At 36.5% G+C, this 23,608-nt stretch overlaps 2 protein-coding genes across 2 annotated transcripts; one reads left to right on the forward strand and one right to left on the reverse strand.

The window, feature by feature from the left end:
- Positions 1–18: 18 nt before the first annotated feature.
- On the forward strand, positions 19–8,894 carry LOC123873120 (xanthine dehydrogenase 1-like). Its single transcript, XM_045917830.1, has 17 exons — positions 19–61; positions 746–903; positions 1,360–1,520; positions 2,188–2,564; positions 3,034–3,254; positions 3,674–3,776; positions 3,899–4,026; positions 4,114–4,401; positions 5,250–5,411; positions 5,568–5,696; positions 5,809–6,293; positions 6,366–6,549; positions 7,107–7,302; positions 7,386–8,152; positions 8,258–8,450; positions 8,530–8,643; positions 8,790–8,894. The coding sequence occupies exons 1-17, from the start codon at positions 19–21 to the stop codon at positions 8,858–8,860; spliced, it is 3,780 nt and encodes a 1,259-aa protein (XP_045773786.1). The 3' UTR covers positions 8,861–8,894.
- Positions 8,895–11,342: 2,448 nt separating this feature from the next.
- LOC123873121 (xanthine dehydrogenase-like) lies at positions 11,343–22,653 on the reverse strand. The gene is made up of 16 exons (XM_045917832.1): positions 22,566–22,653; positions 21,760–21,920; positions 20,615–20,988; positions 19,569–19,789; positions 19,047–19,149; positions 18,815–18,942; positions 18,267–18,554; positions 17,708–17,869; positions 16,962–17,090; positions 16,034–16,518; positions 15,362–15,545; positions 15,092–15,287; positions 13,913–14,679; positions 13,551–13,749; positions 12,014–12,127; positions 11,343–11,459 (listed from the first exon to the last, which is right to left on the reverse strand). The coding sequence occupies exons 2-16, from the start codon at positions 21,915–21,917 to the stop codon at positions 11,389–11,391; spliced, it is 3,579 nt and encodes a 1,192-aa protein (XP_045773788.1). The 5' UTR covers positions 21,918–21,920; positions 22,566–22,653; the 3' UTR covers positions 11,343–11,388.
- Positions 22,654–23,608: the final 955 nt, after the last annotated feature.

Genomic DNA, 23,608 nt, shown 5'->3' on the forward strand with positions numbered 1-23,608 from the left:
AATACGGTCATGGACAAGATGGATAAAGTTTCTTTTCGTGTCAATGGCATCAGTTATTCGGGTATGTCTGAAAACAAAAAATATATTGGCACTTATATAATCGTGGTTTTAACAAGTAAAGTAAAAAAAATATATTTTAACAGCTCTATCTATTGTGTAAAATATACAATATCAAATCCATACTTATTAATATTTTAAGTAATCTTTGTCCCAAAAAATCATAGAATTCCCAAGGGATTCTAAAAACCGGTAAAAATTCTCTTAGGTGAGGTTGCGGGCATCATCGGTTTGGTTCAGAGATAGCTAGCATCCAGTAGGATACGTTTTATCCCGGAAAATCAAAGAGTTCTCACGGGATCTTTAAGCACCTAAAGCCTCGCGGATGAAGTCACGGGCATCATCTAGTAGTAAATAATCCATATCACACTAATATTATAAAAGCGAAAGTTTGTATGTGTGTGTGTGTGTGTGTGTATGTTTGTTACTCTTTCACGCAAAAACTACTGGACGGATTTGGCTGAGAATGGAGATAGATAATATCCTGGATTAGCACATAGGCTACTTTTTATCTCGAGAAATCAAAGAGTTCCCACGGGATCTCGAAAAACCTAAATCCACGCGGGCGAAGTCGCGGACATCGGCTAGTTGATAATAATACAAATGCGAAATTATGTCTAGTAGAAGTATAAAAAAGATCTCTCAAGTTGCGCCTAGCGAAGTTTTACTTCAAAAAACTCTTTTATAGTTGGATCTGAAGTCAGTTCCACCACTACTCTGCTGGAGTACCTCCGCCGGACCCTGAATCTCCGCGGGACAAAGTACAACTGCTTGGAAGGTGGTTGCGGCGCCTGTATTGTTAGCGCCGCCAAATGCCATGGGGAGGTCCCACAAGGCGTCAATGCTGTAAGTCCGCAGGCACTTAGCCTGAAATCTATAGAGCGTTCTTTGACTTTGCTTAGACTTAAGTTTTAGCTAAAACTAGTCATCATAAATCATTTTTTTTAAATTATTACTGTGTGGTTATTGACGTCGGTTTTTTTGTTTGTTTAGCGTGATTATTATTCAATTTCAATAATTTTCTTCATCTGTGCCTTTTAATCTAATAATAATTATTCTTGGCCATACCCTTCTCCGCCTGCCTTCTAGCTTGCTTTCTAATCGCATCTAAATATTAAATGGGCTCAACATTTTTCTCTTCTATTTTATATCATTTTAAAGTTTCTGTATTCTGTTTCTCTTCTTAATCGTAATTAATTTTTGTGTCAGACTTTTTTCAATCTAGCGCGAATACATTTCAAATGTAGCTTGGTTAACAGCTTGAAAAATTTTAGCCGAACTTCATAACTATCTTCTTTTCAGTGCATGGTCTCGATAACATCATGTCAGGACTGGGATATCGAGACTATAGAGAAAGTTGGGAATCGTTTGGACGGATATCATCCTCTGCAGAAAACCCTCGCAGAGACAAACGGGTCACAGTGTGGATATTGCTCCCCGGGGATGGTCATGAATATGTACAGGTAAAATGGACATTTTTGAAATTGTGATAGGCTTGTGCTTGACAACAGTCTTGCTAAAAAAAAAGAAACGATGAAGGCTAGGTTTGAGCGTGCTTGCCTAAAAGACGCCTGTTTATTCTTACTTTGAAGATTTTCAAGTTATATGTTTCAGGAGACATGGGCGCCGGAAGCGCATTCCTCCTTATCCCACACATTTATACATTACATCCTATCCTCATCATCAACCCTATCCTGTGCCGCTTTACTCCTAAAGAGGGGTAAAGCAGCACAGGATAGGCATGATTAGCAGTTTTTAGAATCTTTTATTTTAGAATCTTTATTGCACACACAAACATGGTGTAATGGTGGCCTTGTTGCTGAAGTAATCTCTTACAGGTCTGGTCATTAAACACAAGGCAAATTATGTCTGTGAATAGAACTTAGCAATGGATTTTTTGTGAATAATGACGTGATCAGCAATAATTTTTTCATTACAACACCGAATTCAATGAGCAATTCAGTACATTATGATCTGTAAATATCAGACTAGGTAATTCTCCATTTCAGTTTTGCGCTATAATGAAATTACTGAATTAGTGCATTGGAAATTTGGAATCATGTAACTGAACATTTACAATGAAACTTGAATTAAACTGATAAAATTGAATGCTGTAATTTCCATTTTCAGTCTGATGAAATCACGAAAGCTGACAATGCTTGAAATCGAAAAATCTTTAGCTAGCAATGTTTGTCGATGTACAGGATACAGACCAATATGTGACGCCTTCAAGAAGTTTGCGTCAGATGCTTCTAAACCTTTGAATATACCAGATATTGAAGATTTGAAAATATGCGAAAAATCTGGAGAAGTCTGCTCTGAAACTAGTTGTGATGAATATGACTGGTGTATGGTATCTCGCAATGAAGTTATAAGTGAAAAAGTGCACATAAGATTATCTGATGATAGAGATTGGTATAGAGTTTTTACATTATTGGATGTGTTTGCTATATGGCAAGAAAAAGGAATTCTGTCGTATATGCTTGTTGCGGGGAATACTGGAAAAGGTAAAAAAATAGTAGAAGATCAAGTTTACTAAATATATCTCAACAATCAAAGATAGATATTGTAATCCTTAGACTTATCAATAACTAGAGGATGCCTGCGACTTCGTCCGCGTGGATGTAGGTTTTTGAAGATCCCGTAACTGTTTGGTTTTCCGGGATAAAAAGTTGTCTATGTCAATAACATGGACGCAAGCTACCGCGGTACCAAATTTCGTACAAATAGGTTGAGCGGAAAGGTCTTTAGGAATCCCGTGGGAACTCTTTGATTTTCCGGAATAAAAAGTAGCCTATGTCCGTCCCCGGGATATAAGCTAACTCTGACCAAATGTCAGAATCGGTTAAAGTGTTGGGCCGTGAAAAGGTAGCAGACAGACAGACAGACAGACACACTTTCGCATTTATAGTTAGTGGTAGTATGGATAATATGATTAATGATGTATAATAGGTTAATATACCACTCAACTTACAGGTGTATATCCCATTTTGGAATATCCAAGAGTGCTTATAGACATCAGTTGCATAACAGAATTAAAAAGTTACCGCGTGGACCAAAATTTAATTCTTGGTGCTGGGATTACGCTCACTGAAATTTTAGATATATTTTCAACTGTGTCCAACATTGATAATTTTGGCTATCTCAAAGTTCTTAATGATCACATTAGCCTTGTTGCACACGTTACAATCAGAAACGTAAGTTTGTTTTTAAAAGATTTATTTTGTTTTGGCTACATATGTGTTTTAGTTCACTACGATGCAATACGGTTACATATTACTGACTAAAAATAATGTGTGATGTAAAAATGAATGCGAACTTTTTTCTTGAGGTCAAAATCCTTGTCTAGTTTCAAAAAACCTACATTATTTTATAACTATCATCACCATCATTATCAAGCGTTAGATGATCACAGTTTAAAATAATTCTCTTGTAGGGACTTTCACACACCATGGTGTGAGGAAGTCTTACGCCATCACCATCCAGCGACATCCTGCGACTCGTTTGGTGTTGTCTGTCTATTTTTTTAATTTTACGTATTTAAGTATTTTTATGTTTTTTGATGTATTATTGTACTTGAAATAAATTAAAAATAAATATTTTTTGTTATCGCCAGCTAGGGACTATTGCAGGCAATTTGATGCTGAAACACCGTAATCGTGACTTTAAGTCAGATATTTTTCTTCTTTTTGAGACAGTTGGTACCCAATTGAAAATCAGTACGTACGAGTATATTCAATATATCTATTCTAATTTCATATATTCTATTCTAATTTCTTAAGAATTTTATCAAAAAAAAAAAAATTAACACTTATAGCTTTTTAATCTTAACTTTTTTCAGTGGTATCTTCCTCGACATATAAAGTTTTGACTATGCAAAATTTTTTGAATGAAGATATGACGGGCAAAATCATAACCAACGTTCTTTTGCCACCGCTAAGTAAAGAGCATAAATTAGTAACTTACAAGGTAAAAATAAGTACTAAGCTGCTGTTTTATTTATCAACTAAATTAGATTACCAAAATACTTTAATAATATTTTCAAATTAATTTTAGATAATGCCTCGAGCGCAAAACGCGCATGCTATTGTTCACGCTGGTTTTCTTTACCACATTGATCCAGCAACCAAAGTCAAAGACTGTAGAATTGTCTATGGAGGTCTTTCTCAAACATTCACTCGAGCGACGAATACTGAAAAATATTTAGTTGGAAAAAATTTGTTCAGGAACGAAACGTTGCAAGGAGCTATAAATGTATTACAAAATGAGATAGTGGTGACAGAAAGCCTTCCTGATCCACCAGTTGAATACAGACGAGGAGTTGCTTTAGGATTGTTCTACAAGGTATAACGCTATAATACTAGCTTTAAGTTTTGTTGAAATACTAGCTGACGCCCGCCACTTCGTCCGCGTGGATTTAGGTTTTTTGAAATCCCGTGGGAACTCTTTGGTTTTTCGGGATAAAAAGTAGTCTATGTGCTAATCCAGGATATTATCTATCTCCATTCTGAATTTCAGCCAAATCCGTCCAGTGGTTTTTGCGTGAAGGAGTAACAAACATACACACACACACACACACACACACACACACACACACATACAAACTTTCGCCTTTATAATTTTTTCCATCAGCCTGTATGCATCCACTGCTGGACATAGGCCTTTCCAAGAGCGCGCCACCAAACACGGTCCTCCGCCTTCCTCATCCACCCGCTCCCCGCCACCTTCTTCAGGTCATCGGTCCAGCGGGCAGGAGGTCGTCCCACACTGCGCTTACCGGTACGCGGTCTCCACTCCAGAACACGTCTGCCCCATCGGCCGTCGGTTCTGCGACAGACATGACCTGCCCATTGCCACTTCAGCTTGCTAATCCTTTGAGCTATGTCGGTCGCTTTTGTTCTTCTGCGAATTTCCTCGTTCCGGATTTTATCCCTGAGAGTGATACCCAACATAGCTCGCTCCATAGCGCGCTGAGCGACCTTTAGTTTGTGGACGAGGCCAACTGTCAGTGTCCACGCCTTTATAATATTAGTGTGATTTTCAATAATAAAAAATTAATTAAAAAAATATAGGCTAAATATTGGGTTAAAATAATGCTTTTGTTATCAGACATATTTTTTAAGCATCAACGTAGTCTCAACGTAGACTGGTTTGTAAATCGTAGTAAAATTACACTTATTGTAACTACACAGGGTCTTCTCTCATTATGCCCAACGCACATACTTAATAAGCGGCATGTGTCCGGAGCTACAAAGCTGAACGAAACAAGACCTGTCTCAGAAGGAAGCCAAATATATGACACTAATCCTTCACTATGGCCGCTGAATCAACCTATTCCTAAGCTGGAAGCATTAGTAAGTCTGTCTCTAAGTTAATTTTTTTAACCAAATTAAAAAAGAAATGATGATTTGTTCATCTGTTCATTTTATATGGCTGTATGGAAATGAGCAATTTTGTGTTAGTAGTTTGTGAGGTTACGTAGATTAATTTATTTAGTCTGATATTTTTAGATTCAATGTGCAGGCGAAGCTACATACACAGAAGATGTACCAACTCTTCCAAGGGAAGTCTTTGCAGCATTCGTTCTAACTACAATAGCTTTAGGAACAATAGATAAAATTGACCCTAGCCAAGCATTGGTAAGAAATACTTATCTTAATACCACTTTAAAAATCAAATTTTTAATTTTTTTTTTACCTTAACTTTTTAAATTTCAAACTTATGTATTATCTACTTTTTGATCCTTCACAGCAAGAACCTGGAGTTATTGCATTTTATTCAGCGGCAGATATACCTGGCGAAAATAGTTTCACACCAGCTCCGAGCATATTTGGTCAAAAAAACGAAGAATTGCTATGTAGCGGAGAAGTCAAATATTTCAATCAACCCCTGGGTATTATAGTAGCTGAATCTCAAAGTATAGCACAAAAGGCTGCTAGTTTAGTTCATGTAACTTACACAATTACGGGGAAACCTGTTGTCGATATAAAAATAGCTAAAAATGACCCTGCCAAAGTTACGCTATTAAATTCAATTGTAGCTACGAAAACTGGAACTGATATAACAAAGGTAATAAAAGGTGAGAATACAATTTACGGGCAATACCACTTCAGTATGGAAACACTAGTATGTGTAACACATCCGATCGAAGAAGGTTTGAGAGTTTATTCAGCATCGCAATGGATTGATGCAGCACAGCAAATGCTGAAGAGAGTACTAAAAATAAATCAAAACAGGTAGTCACCGTTTGATAGAGTTTTCAAAATCATATTGTTAATCTCAAAAAAATAATTGATACAATTTTTTAGTGTTGACATTCATGTTCGTCGGCTTGGTGGCAGTTACGGATATAAAATAAGTCGTTCTATCCAAATATCTACAGCATGTGGTTTGGTCTCGTATAAACTCAATCGTCCATGTCGATTCATACAATCCCTTACTAATAATATGAGAGCGATGGGAAAAAGAATGCCGTGTACTACAAGCCTAGAGGTAGGTAGTAATGTTTTCAAGAATTATTTAACTCCCAAACCAAAAAGAGGGGCGTTATAAGTTTGACGGGTGTATCTGTGTATGTATGTATGTGTGTATCTGTCTATGTATGTATGTGTGTATCTGTGTGTTTGTGCCTATCTGTCTGTAGCATCGTAGCTCCTAAACAAATGAACCGATTGTGATTTAGTTTTTTTTTGTTTGAAGAAGAAGAAAATCTGTACAACTGTTTGAAGATTTCTAGTTTTTTTACAATAGACATATTTTGCGTTTTTGATAAAACATAGTTATCAATATTTTACTCGTATTTAAAAAATGTGCTCCTGTTACCGTACACCTTAGCACAAACGTAGTGGTACAACCTTATATAGTCAGCTGATGTTTTTGATTCTGGTTATTTCTTTCAATTTCTGCTTATCTGTACTCACATAAATTTTTGTATTTGCATCGTCGTTTATGCTGCTAATCAGTGATAAGAGCATGACTTCTATTATATTTTGTTCACTAGGTGGTTAATTTTGTTAGTTCTGAGTAAAGTTAAATGGGAAACTTTTTAGATTGCAGTAAACGGAAGTGGAGTTATTCAGTACGTAAATTGTGAACTGTATGGCGATAATGGTTATATATTTAATGAACCCTTACTTCAGTTGGGTCTTGATGCATACAATAATTGTTACAATAAGGAATCTTGGAATTACAAAGCTTACAATGCGGTGACTGATACTCCATCAAATACTTGGTGTCGAGCTCCTGGTAAGATTTTATGTCACATCATTAAATTGGTTGAATAGCATTAGAAAAAAAAATTAAATAAGTATTCTTATACTTCCTATTAGGTAATTTGGAAAATGTAGCTATGGCAGAGTCCATACTAGAGAGAATATCTTATGAGTTAAACTTAGATCCATTCGATGTACGTTTGACTAACTTGGATACAGTTAGTCACCATGACTTGCAAGAAATGGCGGAAACGATTAAAAATAACTCGCAATATGTTGAAAGGAAAGCTGCAGTTGAAAAATTCAATTCAGAAAATAGATGGAAGAAACGTGGTTTACGACCGAGTTTCCTTCGATATACTCCTTTGGGGTATCAATATTTAAATATGAACATGTCTGTGTATAATGATGATGGTACTGTAGCAATTTCACATGCTGGTATTGAAATGGGTCAAGGAATAAATACAAGAGCTGCTCAAGTATGTGCTCATTTTCTAAATATACCTTTGGAGAAAATTCAAATAAAACCAAACGATACCACAATTGGACCAAATGTCCTTCCGACGGGTTCCAGCTTGACGTCTCAAAATATCACTATTGGTATTCGAAGATGTTGTGAAGAACTGTTAAGCAGATTAGAACCAGTCAAGAGTTTGTTGACTAATCCCACTTGGGAAGAATTAATAAAAAAGGCTTATGAATTGCAGATTGATTTACAAGTACATACTTTAGTTAATACAGCAGATATTGTGAGTTATCATATTTATGGAATAGCTCTGGCTGAAGTTGAAGTTGATGGACTCACTGGAGAGTGGCAGTTTATAAGAGCAGATATACTCGAAGATGCTGGTCAAAGTGTCAATCCTGAAATAGATGTTGGGCAGGTAAGTTGAACTAAAAAATATAATTAAAACAAAATTTTGGTTTTAATTAAATAATATGAGAATGGATTTGTAAACAAAGACTAAAAATGAAATGAATGTTTTAAGGTTGAAGGTGCTTTTATCATGGGGACTGGTTATTGGACCTGTGAGAATTTAGTGTTTGAGCCTAACACGGGAGAGTTGCTTACGAATAGCACTTGGGACTACTGGGTGCCCCAAGCTAGAGATATACCACAAGATTTCCGTATTTATTTTAGAAAACGGTCTTTAAGTAGTGATGTTATTCTTGGTGCAAAAGGTAAAATTATTTATTTAAAAGCTTAGAAAAAATCTAAAACAATAGTGTTAGGAAGCCAATAACGAATCATTAATTTTAGCAACTGGCGAACCGGCTACCTGTATGGGAGTTGTAGTGTCTTTTGCATTGAGGGCTGCCATTGCAGCCATGAGGCTAGAATCTGGATTACCTATTACTCAGTGGTTCCCCGTTGGTGAGTGATGCATTTTTTTACTGACTTTAATATTGATTGTGTTTGATTAATGTTTTTAATTCATATTTCTAAAATCATTTTATTTATTACCCAATGCGTTTTTTCCAGTTACTTTTAACATTTTACTTCTTTTTTTAAAATTACAGATGGACCATTCACCGTGGATAAAATTGGTGTGTCATGCGCAGTCAGGGTGGAAAATTTTAAATTTTATTAATTACTAGCTAATTTATATTGGCTTCTTACGGAGGCTTTTATGTATAAAAATTTGATCTATAGAAAACCTAATGTATTTTATGTGTTAAATGCACTATACACATATTTTTATAAAATGTACCTTTAAATTTTCTAAATTGTGTTAAAAACCGCATTGAAATCTGTTTTGACAGACTATTGTGAGTTTCGACTTTGTTTTGTATTTAACAGGGCTCTCTCCGTCACTCGTTTCCACTCGTTTCATACAATCGTAGTTCCAATTTCATATGAATATTAAGCAACCAAGGTCCATGAAATTTTGCAGACATATTCTAGAAACTAATATCTGTGTCTGTGGTGTTTTAGATTTTTCTAAAAATATGTAGTTTTAAAATTACAGGGTCTCAAAGATTTGTATGAAAATTTTTAAGACCGCGTAACTTTGAAACCGAATATTTTAACAGAAATCTGGAAAACCACAGACATAGATATTAGTTTCTAGAATATGTCTGCAAAATTTCATGGACTTTGGTTGCTTAATATTCAAATGAAATTGGAACTACGATTGTATGAAACGAGTGACGGAGAGAGCCCTCTTAAAGAATAATATTATATTGTATCCTGTTGCATTGCCAAATGTTTGAATTAATAACATTTAACATTTTCTATCTAGCAGCCAACACGCTTCTCGCTAAGTTCAATGATTAAGTCTTTCACATAAAGGCTAAAGGGGATTGGTGAAGACAAACCTCTTTGCCTCATACCACGCTTCAATTTATACGACGATAGTTTTTTAATCCCATCACTTTGGTGGTCAGGTACCCTACAGCATCAGGATTGAGGAGTTGGAATCCAAATTTTTTATAGGACAATGTCGCAAGTTTCTCTATCAAAAAGATTCCGAGATTTCTGAAATCAGAAATCTCGGAATCTTTTTTAAGTTTGTTTTTAGTTTTCGGTATACATAGGTAGAGAAACACAACTCCTTTTTTGAAAGTCGGTTAAAAAAGTAGCCTATGTTACTCCCTGATTAATCCTCTACCTGTCTGTGAAAGTCCCGTCAAAATCGGTTCGGCCGTACTGAAGATTAGCCCGTTCAAACAGACAGACAGACAGACAAAAACTTTAAAAACGTTTGATTCAGTTATGGTATTGTTCTAATAACCATATGAGCTTAATATGAGGTAGTTATTTCGAAATTATAGACAGACACTTCAATTTTATTTATTAGTATATAGATACTGCCTCCTGAAACACAGCCTTCACTTCATCAGGGGGCAGGGTCTCACACTAAAGCTTGTAAACACTACGTTTTGTTAAGTTAATAAAGATTTATTTATTTATTTATTTAGTTTGATCATTTCTGTATCCATTATTTTGATAACCACTTTATCACAATACAAATAATTTTGTTCATTACAAGTAGTAAGTCGGTGGTAGGTTAGCTAGAGATTGATAAAAATACTTTTTATGGGTGAAGGTTGAGAATCAATGTTATTCGGGATTTCACAGTACCTGTTAAATAAATTTTGAATACATATTTATGAAGTTTTTTTACAAATATACCTATCTTAATACCTCAAAGATATCCCACAAGATTTTCGTATTTATTTTAGACAACGGTCTTTTAGTAGCGTTGTAATTCTTGGCGCGAAAGGTGAATAATATTTTTTTGATAAAGTTGAAAACTAAAACCCGACTGCGTATATTAATGAACTCAGAATTGTTTCCTCTTTCATTTGAAATCCCACTCGAAAAAATAGCGAAAAATTTTTGGAGACCTCCACGTTTCTAGATGTAACATCTGTGACGACAATTTTTTGTATAAAATGTAGCCTATGTCACCCGAACCTTTACGACGAATCAATTGACACCTCATTCATTAAAATCGGCCCAGTTGTTTAGGCGCTACGGAGGAGCACACAAAATCTGGATACAAACATACATACATACATACATAGACTGCTAAAATCATAACCCTTCCTTTTGGCTTTGCCACAGTCGGGTAAATTAGGAAGCCAGATTGTAGCAACTGGAGAACCAGCTACGTATATGGGAGTTGTAGTATCTTTTGCATTAAGAGCAGTGTGTTTGTTTACAAAGTGTTTATTTTATTTATTTGTCAATGTTAGTAACAAAAACTAAATAAACTAAACTAAACTCAATAACATAAATAGCAAAATTATGCCAAAGAGATATATATTAGAGATAGATTATGATAATTATTATATGTACAATAATATTTAACTGTTTTTATTAAATAATAACGAAAAAGCAAATCACCGGTACTAAAAATATGAGAATTGAAACATCTAGATTTTATTTAACTTTATTAAGTAAAAAAAACAAAACCAGAAAAAAAAGTCAGAATAGTTAAATCTTCGAAAAGTGGTAAATTGTTACAGTATACACTTGAGAAAGAATTATCAATATCTATAGTTAAAAGAAATAATGTAAACTAAATGATGACGTTAATGACAGAAAAATAATCTCTCGTACACAAAATCTGCGCAAAAAATGCATTACAAAAAAAAAAACTGATTTTATTGTTTAGTAAAATCTGAATTCATCTAATCTCGTTGCAGTTGCCGTACAAATTTTATCCACAGTATATGGGCCATCTGAAAAAAAATTTAGCAATTAGAACATAGAAAATTTAGATAGATTGAAATTTCTTAAATGCTGCACAAACAAAAGAATTATCTATAGTTAATAGATAAACCGGTTAAGTGCAAGTCAGATTCACACGAAAGGTTCCGTACGATTGTACAAAAAATAACACTCTCATTTTTTTGCACTGTAACCAAGTTTTCCCTTGACTTGACTACCTGCCAAATTTCATGGGTTTAGCTCAACGGGGAGTACCATTTAAGTTTTCATTTCCTTGACGGGTCTTGACAGACAGATATAGAGAATCAAGTGGCTCTTTGCTACTCGTTTGATGTCGTCTGTCGACTGTTTTCCAATGCTGCAATGGTCTTCAAGCACTGAGGAATTTTGGACGAGAAGACATTTCAAAGTTCCCCGAACGCTGCCCAGCAGAGTTGGAAGCAGCGGCTAACCTCTTTCTCGAAATTGGACCTACCGTGCTGGATAACTTGGGGCACACACCAAGCATACAATATGGCGTCGAAAATTTATCAGCTGAAAATTATAAAGTTGTAAGTAAGGTTACCTATCTGGAACCACTGTGTGGCAGGTATCCCGGAATCAAGCCGAGCTGCTGTGATCGCCGCTTTCATCGCAATAGGAACAACAATACCCATACATGAGCCTGGTTCACCGACACCTAGAAGATAATTTTGAATTTAACGAAACTTTTTTTAAAATACTTCACACTAATATTATAAAGGCGAAAGTTTGTGTGTATGTGTGTGTGTGTGTATGTTTGTGACTCCTTCACGCAAAAACCACTGGACAGATTTGGCTGAAATTCAGAGTGAAGATAGATAATATCCTGGATTAGCACATAGGCTACTTTTTATCCCGGAAAATCAAAGGGCTCCCACGGGATTTCAAAAAACCTAAATCCACGCCGACGAAGTCGCGGGCGTCAGCTAGTAAATTAATAAATTTAAGTATTATTCCAAATATTGAGGTTTTTCTCATAATTGGAAAATAATTGTTTTTTATAATGTTGATAATCAAAACTAGCATCAATAGATCGCAATCACCATAGCTTGCAACACCGACGCAATATCGCCTGCTTATTGCGGTCTTTTATCGGTTATACTTTAGAGATTATGCTTAGGAACTGTACAACCTTATTTTTGACGTGACAACGTCTTATAATTCGATAGAGCCGGCTGCACGCACGAAAAAAACATGACTCATGCGGCGTTACCTCGCTCTGAGGCGTTCCATGTAAGTGCAAGCGAGAGCGCGGAACGAGCGACAAAGAAGCACAATCGGCCTTTGTTGTCACGTTCAACTATCGTCAGTAAACCGACTTTACAGACAACCAATTTTTTCACTATTCTACTACATATCGGCGAGAAACCGTGAACGTTGGCATCCTCATGTGATGGTATCCTATCCACTCGCATGAAACGTTTTTGCTCAACGTTTCTAATACGAACCACTAAGGTGTGGAGTGCCCTTCCGGCAACCGTGTTTCCTGTAGCGTATAACCTAAATACCTTCAAGGTAAGAGCGAATATGCATGTTCTAGACAAGCGTGCGCCAACCTAGAGCTTTAATTTACTTTTTATTAGGCAATTTTCGTCAAACGCTGGCCTAGACTCATTAAGATTTAGCCATTACAGTCTGACTGTACTAGTTAATTGTTCAATAGGTCAGTTGCTTCAGTTAATTTGGTTTTCTATGAAACGCCCGTCCACATACAAGGTGTAACCAGAACACTAGCAAAAACTTAGGGTTATTATTACACTATCTAAACAAAATCCAATGCCAATAATCATTTGCCTTATTTATGTAATTTTAGTGATTTAGTATTTTTCAAACCCGCAATGCATACCGGGCAAAGCTCGCGTCAATGTCCCATCTACGACGCGGCATTGACCCCGAGTGGTTCGTTGACCTCTAGCGTCAGTCAGATGTTTACAAAAATACAGTTTTTTTTATTCGGGTTACCTAATCAGTAATCATCAGTACTATCACCTGTCTTCATTTTTACGGGCGTTCTGGTTACACTAAAGGCAGAGAGTAATAATTATGACTATACGAGAATCTCAAAGTGTCATAAAACTCACCTTTAGCCCCAAATACGACATCACTACTACGAGTATAACCTCGCTTCTTAAAGTAGACCCTCAGATTTTGCGGAATATCTAAAACTTGAGGGACCCAGTATTCCCAAGTACGGTTAGTCAACAACTCGCCGGTATTGGGCTCGTAAACTAAATTCTCGCACGTCCAGTAACCGAGGCCCATTATAAATGCACCTTCTATCTGTTCCAAGGGAGCAAAAGTACATAAATAAATGAATTCACGTATTGAGGACTGCATGAGCCGCAACATTTAACATCTCTGATATGTCTTCTGGGAGTTTATTGCAAATCATAAATACTGTAATCTTAATTATTAATTAATAAACATTTTTTGAAAACCTTACCTGTCCAATATCCAAGTCAGGGTTAAAACTCATACCAACATCTTGGACTATATCAACTTGTATGATTTGCGATTCGCCCGTTAAAACGTCTATTTCAACTTCTGCTAATGCTACCCCACCTACAGTATAATCCAGCATATCATCTGAAGTAGTGTAACCGTGTACTTGTAAGTCAACCTGCGAGCCATAGGCTTTTTTCGCTAACTCTGCCCAAGTAGGATTGGTCATCTGTTGTCTTATAGGTTCAAGCCTAGTTAACAGTTCATTGCAACATCTTTTTAGGGCAAAAGTAATGTGCTGGGTAGTTAAGCTGCCGCCTGAGAACCCAGCATTGGGTGCAATGACAGTGTCATTAGGCTTTATCTGAATTTTTTCTACGGGTATTTTCAATAAATATGCACACGTTTGAATTGCCTTCGTATTAACACCTTGCCCCATTTCTACCCCAGAATGTGTTATGACGACAGTACCGTCATCTGAATACAGAGTCAAATTTACATCAAAGTTAAGGTATCCGAATGGAGTCCAGTTGATCAAACAAAATCGTAGCCCACGTTTCTTCCATCTATTATTTTTATTGAATGTGTCAACTGCTATCTTGCGCTCATCATACTGCGCGTTATTTTTTATCGTTTCAGTCATGTCTTTTATGTCACTATGTTTCTCCATATCCAAGTTTGCTAAGCGCACTTCGAGTGGGTCTAAATTTAGTTCACAAGCAATTTTTTCTATCATCAATTCGGCCATTGCAATATTTTCGAGAGTACCTGTTCAATTTACATTCATTACATACGAATTAGGGAAAGATAATTTAGTAGGTTTTCTTTACCTTAAGGGTGACCAATCACTGAGCTAGCTGCGCTATGCTGTGCTATAGTCTATCGCTTCTCTTAGATTATAATGAAGATACAAACTTGCGCTTTGTACCTACTCCACGGATCACATATGGATCACGCGATATGTGTTAGCTTGCTCGTTTTGTATTGACCATCTCGCTCAGTTTTCCGTTTATCTCGCTTGCACTTGTGCGCATGCATATCACGCTGTCACAGTCGTACAGCACACCACGTAGCTCAATATTGTTTGCAGAATAAACATAGCACCAGAAAGTTAGCTTAGCTGGGCATAGAATAGCGCAGCATAGCTCAATGTTGATTGGTCACCCTTACGTTCACTTACCAGGTGATCTACACCAAGTATTTGAAGCAGTGTCGGTAACAGCAGTATACGCTGTGTACTTCCATGGATCCTTCTTATAACAGTTGTAGTAACAATCAAGACCTAGATTCAAAAGAGGCTCGTTTTTGATATAGCCGTCGTCACTATATAAGTCACAAGTAACGTATTGAATTACTCCATTGGCATTAACTCCAACCTAGGAAAAAAAGTGGTATATTAACCTAATTTATTTGATCAATAGGATTTGTCAATCAAAATCAATTATTTTACTTCAAACTGTCTGTGAGCTGGAGCGCGTTTTTCACTGGCTCTCATGTTAATGCTTAGAGGATTGACAAAACGACAGGGTCGATTGAGTTTGAAAGCAGCAAGAGCAGCGGCCACTGCAACTTGCGTGGATCGAGTTAATTTATAACCAAAGCCACCGCCGAGTCTTCGGACGAAAACATCGATCCTGAAACAAAATTATATAATATTAATAAAATGCAATTTATTTTTAGTATATTGGGTTGGAATTTTCGTCAGCATAATATAGATTTGGCTATTAAATGAGGTGCGTTACCAGTGTACGAGTAGGTCCCAGCGTTCTGGGCACCTTGCTTCGTTACAGTGGTTTAGATGATATTTTTGATTTGTAATTTTTTAAAATTTATTTATTTTAAAGTCTGTTACACAATATGGTAAAAGAAAACATTGGAATCCAATAGATAAACAGAATAAATGCAAAGATAAAATAACAAAAATTTTTGGCTTATTGTGGGGACGTAAAAGACAAAAAAAATTGCAAGGTCTAAGTATGTCAACGGAAAAAAGAGACCTAACTAAAAATGTCTTTAAAATGCTTAAAAACGTGTTAATGTGAATTTAACATTCAAACTAAGCTATTTAACTAGAGATCTCCTTTCGCGATAGACACAATATAAATACAAAGTGTGTGTTTACCTGCTTTGGTCTAATTTTAAAACCCTCGAGGTAGCTTGATGTGTCAGATCTGTCCACTGCGTCGTGGCGTAGATCTTCAATCCTTCTTCCGTCGGATGAACCACTGCAGCTAAGGTCTCCATAGGAAAATGATACTGCCCATAAATAGTGTCACTTCCTTTAATCACTTTAGCGACATCAGTTCCTCTACTTGTTGCCTCAGTTGATGCGAAAACTTTGACTCGAGATGGATCATTTATAGCTTTTTTTAACTCGATAATTGGTTTTTTAATATTAATATACTCAACATGAACTAAAGTAGCGGCTTTAGAAGCTATAGCTTGGGATTCAGCTACAATAATACCAAGAGGCTGATCATAGTATTTTACTTCACCGTTACAAAACAATTCTTCATCGACTATATTAAAATTATTAGGAGCTGGTATGTAACTATTTACTCCCGGTATATCTGCCGCTGAATAAAACGCTACAACCCCAGGTACACTCTGAAAAGTTACAAAATATTATTTAATATTTTCACTAATCGTTTAATAAAATTAACGTAAGAGAGAGTGAGAAAAAAGAAAACAAAATCAAGAAGAAAATAATATGTAGGTATGTAGAAGTGTGGCCTGTTGCGATGGCGAATGCAGCCGACTTTGGAGGACCTTTGGCCTTTTCGTTTCCTCCTTCCTTTGGAGAGCACCCCAAGCCGTCACGTCATCCCGGTTTTGTCACTAACATCATCATCTTCATGGTCAACCCATCACCAGCTCACTACTGAGCACGAGTTTTCTTTTAGATTGAGAAGGCTTGGCCATATCCTATATGTGAGTGAGTGTTTGGTACTTCACACACCTTTGAGAATGTTATGGCAGCCAGGACGCTTTCTATACGAGATTTTGCTCAGAGAGAGAGAAAAAAGCATAAAAATTAATAAGAATCTTACCAAAGCTTGAGCAGGATCGATATTCTTTATAGTTGCAAGGGGAACTTTAGCTAGAACAAACGCCAGGAACACTTCCCCTGGGAGCGATGGAAGGTCATCGGTATATTTGGCTTCTCCGGCACATTGGATCTGCGCAATATTTTTTCGTATTTTGTCATCAGATTCGTCGTCATCAGAACATCGCCGGTAATAACCACGACTTCGTTCAGGTGAATTTAGTTTTTTTTAATACCGAGGAAACTCTTTGATTTTCCGAGATAAATAGTAGCCCTTGTCACTCTCCAGGCTTTTAACTATACCCATGTAAAAAATCACGTCAATCCGTGGCGATGCGATTGACGGACAAGCCAATAAACAAACACACTTTCACATTTATAATTATTTAGTAGTGATATTTTCCAAAGTGTAAAACCTGTGCTAAGATAAATACGAAAATAGTGCATCGGCTTGTGGGAAAAACTTGGAGGAGGCTCACCCAACGACGAGAAGAAGGCACGTGAGGAGGTCTAAGTCCAGCAATGGATTAATAAGGACTAATAAAGAAGAGAGAGAAGAAGAAGATTGAAATTTTGAACTTCTCCCACATTCTGAATTCGGAAGTATGTAACCTACCACCGTAGGTTTCGTACGTGCCGAAGCGGTGGTCACAGACACACGGTAGCATAAGAGACACTAGTAACTGTCCCACACGAAATAAATAGATTCTGAATTTTTTAATTTCTAAAAAAAACCAGTTGCTCACTCACCAATGCATCGAGTTTGGGCATAGGTTTGTTCAATGGCCACATGTCTGGGTTAGTGTCGAAAACCTGATGCCCCTCAGACACCGGCCTAGTGTCTCGAAGATTGATAGCTCCGGAATGGTAACGTATGTTCATCTTGTTTGGTGGACATAACGAAAGGAGACCCTGAAACAAGCCACTTCAGATGACATTTTATATTTTAGATTGGGTACATACCACAATTAATTTGATGGTAACATTACCGTCGTTGCCACGACTCTTGCAATTCAGTCCATAATTTGTTTGTACTAAGCAGAGGTAGACTAACTTAAAAAGGATATATCAATTTTATATTCCAAAAACCATATGCGGCACCTTGTCATCACAACTTTGCCAGCAGGGTGGTAACCAGCTACAGCCCTAACCTCCCAAAAGATTAGATTGAAGACCAATTAAAAAAAAATCCTAACTAGCACTTGCTGGAAATTGAATCCAGGATCTCTTAGGAATGGTGAACTGGTATAGTTATAAGACCACCGTGCAATGCTCACCGTTCCATCGCTTGATGAAGGTAATAGCTTACCTTATAAAAGAGTCCCAAAGCCACCTGCCGACGGTACTGTACTGGCGGTTCTGGCAAATTTTCGACCACCACTAACTCTTTATTCAACATGTCCAGAGCTGGTTTCAAGGTTTCATTTACGAACAAATTTTTACCGATCAAAAAACGCTCAGTTTTGAATGCACGGGTAAAATTTGGAGAAAGACCTCCATATACAATTTTACATTCTTGTACTGTATGGTTTTCGCTTAGTTTGTAAAGAAATCCTGCGTGAACTAGAGCATGGACGCTTTGGGATCGCGGCATTATCTGCAAACAAATAGGTAGAAATTAATACTTATCTGAAAGAGTTTTACTATACTTAACCATCATCATGATCAACCAATCATCGACTCACTATGAAACACGGGTCTGCTGTTAGAATGAGAAGGGTTTGGCTATGTCTTCCTCGCTGGGTGAGTGCGGATTTGAAGACTTTTTTAATTTCAGATACAAGACTACATATATTTTCTTTTGACAACTAAAGTAAAGCCTTTTTAAAATCTCTAATGATTTTGAATTTCATTTACCTTGTATGTTACTATTTTGGTTTCTAAACTCAGCGGTGGACAAATTATGTTTAGGAGGATTTTTCCCTTCATATCTTCTTTCAGAAAAGCTTGTGTTGTTATCATTTGCTTTTGCCCATCGCTTTTTACTGAAAATAAATTAAATAACAAATATAGAACATAAACAACTTTTATCAATGAATAAACTTTTGTGTATCATTCTTAAAATGAAGATTATTTTAATTTAACTCACGTATAGTAATTTGAGCTCCAACTGTTTCGAGTAGAATAAAAATATCAGACTTAAAATCGGGGTATCGATTCTTTATCATCAAATTTCCAGCCAACGTTGCTAACTAAAAATAACTACTAGATATAGATAGCACTGAATTTAATAATAGAAGTAGAATGATTTCGAATGCAAATAATATTCTAGAGAATATACATGTTTTTGAAGAAGAGCTGATATATGCCTTGTGATGCCAAAGTATTGGAGTGGCGACTCACATCACAAAGCGCAAGCAAACGACCTTCCAGTAGCGAGTAGGTAGATATAAAACATCAAACGAATCACAGGGACCTGCTGGAGCAGATGGCATAAGATCATGGCTTTGGTAGTTACTTAAAGAAACCTATGTCCAGCCGTGGACATCTATTGGTTAACGATGCGGGTGAGTACGGATACGGGTGTAATCATAGTAACTATGTAGTAACTATGACTACACAAGATTTTCTACTTACTTATATTTAGAAGCTCTTTCAACAATATACTTACGTTTTTTATGGTAGTATGTGCAACTAACTGCAAATGATTATTCAACACACTGAGATAGTTAAAACCATCAATTTCAGCGACTGTTTTGAATATGTTTATTACATCTGCTAGTGAATTTCCACCTCCAATCACTAAGTTTTGGTCTACATAGTAACCCTTTAATTCTTGGACGCAACTGATATCGATCAGTGATCTGGGATAGTCTAGTATAGGATATACTCCTGTAGTAAAATAACGCAAAAATAAATAAATGCAATAAAATAACTTAACAGGGCTCTCTAAGTCACTTACTCCATACAATCGTAGTCTCAATTTCATTTGAATATTAAGCAACCAAAGTTCATGAAATTTTGCAGACATATTTTAGAAACTAATATCTGTGCTTGTAGTGTTTTAGATTTTTCTAAAAATATATAGTTTTAAAATTATAGGGGCTCAAAGATTTGTATGTGAATATTTATGACCGCGTAACTTTGAAACCGAATATTTTAACGGAAATCTGGAATATATATATATATATATATTAGATCCCGGAACGTTTCTACAAAATTCCATTGAGTATGATTGGTTAGTATTCAAATGAGATACGAACTACGTTTGTATGGAGCGAGTGACGGAGAGACCCTTCTTAACAGAAAATAAAATACAATTAATAAACAAAATAAAAGTAAATACAGAAATACAAAATTTCATAATTATCATTTCATTGAGGCTACGTGCTCAGAACGCTGGCTGCGTTATTAACCCACTCAATGTGATGAGCTCAGTGACATGTGATAACAGTTGTCGACTTGTGACAACTGTCCTCTCCCGCACTGCACCTCACCGCAGAAACCTCCTCAATTATGCGCTATACCTATAATAGCTTTCTGGTCACCTGCTATAGACTCCATGAGATGGGATGATACATCTTCAAAAGAGGATCCTAGCATCCTAGCATCCTCTCCTTATGAACTTAGCAATTCATTTCATAAAAGCACAAATATAAAATTATTTGTAACTATATTCTGTTTTGAAAAATATAGATATAGAAATAGAGTTAATACCTTTGGCAGTATTCCCAGCTACCAACATATAAGATTCTACGCCATTCGTCCTCCAAATATCAAACACATCTAATAAAGTACTAGCCCTGTACCAATCCTTATTATCCTTCAATTTGATATGTAAAACTTCATTAATCACTTCGTTTCCGGAAATCATGCACCAATCAGATTGTTCACATTTTTCTTTGGAGCACGCCTGCCCAGTTTTGTCACAAATTTTCAAGTCTTCAATATCTAGCAGGGTTGGTATCGGGGCATCACTCGCGAATTTCTTAAAAGCTTCCAATATTGGCCTGTATCCTGTACATCTGCAGATGTTGCTCCCAAGAGACTTCTCTATCTCAAGCATTGTAAGTGGCTTCGATTTTAAAAGACTGAAAATTATACATGTCACAAATACATATTATAATCCTTTTTCAGATATTCTAATCACTATCTATACGAGCTGAAATAATTTTTATTTTTTTGTTTTTATAGTATAAATGCGAACGTGTTTGTTAGTTTGTTATTCCATCACAATTCATACCGCAATAGATTGGCATGATTTTTGTAGGTATAGCTGGGAAAAATTTTTCATGCATGCTACTTTCAGGCCAATTACGCAGAAATGAAATCAACAGATCTATTTGATCTTTAGTTATAGATCAGCTGGAGAGTGATATTTATCCCGAAAAATCTATAAGTACTTAAGGGATTTTTAAAAACTTAAATCCACGCTGACGAAGTCACAAGCCTAATGTTAATAACTCAAAATTTAAAAAAACCCCTTGACAAAAACCTCTATAAGAAAACTAGAAAAGAGCTGATAACTTTCAAACGGCTGAACCAATTTTCTTCGATTATAACTAAGAACACTCTTGATCAAGCCACCTTTCAAACAAAACAAACTAAATTAAAATAGGTTCATTCGTTTAGGAGCTACGATGCCACAGACAGATACACAGGTACACATATACACACGTCAAACTTATAACACCCCTCTTTTTGGGTCGGGGTTAAAAATATAAAATGTATTGCTTTATTTATTTTAAATGGATAGCAAAAGTCATACATGGGAGTCCTAAATTTCGTGACTAATAATGGTTTCGAATTTAGGAGATTTAGATTAGGGAAGATTCCAGAACGTAGAAAACTCATGTAGTTACCTGTACATATTCATGATCATCCCTGGGGAGCAGTATCCGCACTGGGATCCATTCGTCTCCGCGAGGGTCTTCTGCAGCGGATGGTATCCATCCAAGCGGTTGCCAACCTTCTCGATGGTCTCGATATCCCAGTCCTGGCATGATGTTATTGACACCATGCACTAAAAATAATTTAACTATGACAGACTTGAGTGATACTGTAGCGAAACCTTTCTCATTATGAAAAGAGATCTTTGCTCAGTAGTAAGGTCAGCGATGATGAGTTGAAATGATGAAGGTTCAGGAATATATGCGACTATTTCTAAACTTTTCCGGAAGGAGATCCGTGCTCATTAGTTGGCTGGTGACAAAGCATGGTTTGTTTTTATTTTTGTTCATATACAAGTTAGTCCTTGACTACGATCTCACCTGGTGGTAAGAGATGATGCAGTTATGTCAGTGATGTAGATGATGGTTGAAATGATGATGATGATGATGAGGGTTCAGGAAAATACGAGACAATGGCTAAACCTTTGCTAAAGAAGATCCATACTCAGTAGTGGGCCGGTGACGAAGCATGGGTTGAAATAATGATGATGATGATGAGGGCCAGGAAAACACGCGACTATGGCTAAGCCCTCCTGAGAGGAGGCCCGTGCTCTGTAGTGCGCCGGCAACGATTGGTTGAAATGATGATGATGATGATGAGGGTTCAGGAAAACACGCAACTATGGCTAAATCCTTTTGAGAGGGAGACCTGTGTTCAGTAGTGGGCCGGTGACGATAGGTTAAAATAATGATGATAAAGAGACTTCAGAAATACATACAGAGTTGACACCAATCGGTGCAGTGCCGGGGCTCTTGAGTGCACTGACGATGCAAGCGCCACACCCTCCTTCATGGCACTTGTACTTGGTCCCGCGGAGCTCCAACGTCCGGCGAAGGTACTCCAGAAGAGTGTCGGAGGAGCTGACTTCACAGCCAACTGTAAGGTTATTATTTTTTCGAAATTCATTTAAACTGTCAAAACCCGTCCAAGTGCGAGTCAGACTCGCCCACCGAGGGTTCCGTACTTTTGCACGATAAATCAAAAACTCTTAACTATAAAAATAAAGAAAAATCTGTTTTAGAATGTACAGGTAAAGCCATTTCATTGGTACAGTTATCTTTCTTTGAAAATGAAATACATTTAAATATTTTTTTGTTATGTAACCACAAATTCACGGTTTTTCGAATTTTTCCTTTATTTGTGCCCGTGATTTGTGCTATAAGACCTGCCATATTTTATGATTTTAGGTCAACGGGAAGTACCCTTTAGTTCTTGACAGACACGACAGACGGACAGACAGGCAGACAACAAAGTGATCCTATAAGGGTTCCGTTTTTCGTTTTGAGGTACGGAGGATTTAAGTTTTTAAAGATCCCGTGGGAACTATTTGATTTTCCGGGGTAAAAATGTCAATTACATTACCTCGGTACCTTTCATACAAATTGGTTAAGCGTATGGGTCTTTAGGAATCACTTGGGAACTCTTTGATTTTTCGGGATAAAAAGTAGCCTATGTCCGTTCTCGGGATACAAGCTAACTCTGTACCAATTTTCGTCAGAATCGGTTAAACTGTTGGGCCGTGATAAGGTAGCAGACAGACAGACATACTTTCGCATTTATAATTTTAAGAAAGTACCTATATATATTTATATATATTATTATTATATAATAATACATACCCGAATGGCTGACACCATTGACTCTGAAAGTAACTTTATCCAACTTGTCCATGACCGTAGTCCAGGAGTGAAAAAGAGTTAGTGAGGAAATGCATGAAACAATTCTGTTTAGTGCAGTGAAAATGCTAAGTTGTGCAAATAA

Source organism: Maniola jurtina, chromosome 16 (assembly GCF_905333055.1).
Source record: "Maniola jurtina chromosome 16, ilManJurt1.1, whole genome shotgun sequence".
Lineage (NCBI taxonomy): Eukaryota > Metazoa > Arthropoda > Insecta > Lepidoptera > Nymphalidae > Maniola > Maniola jurtina.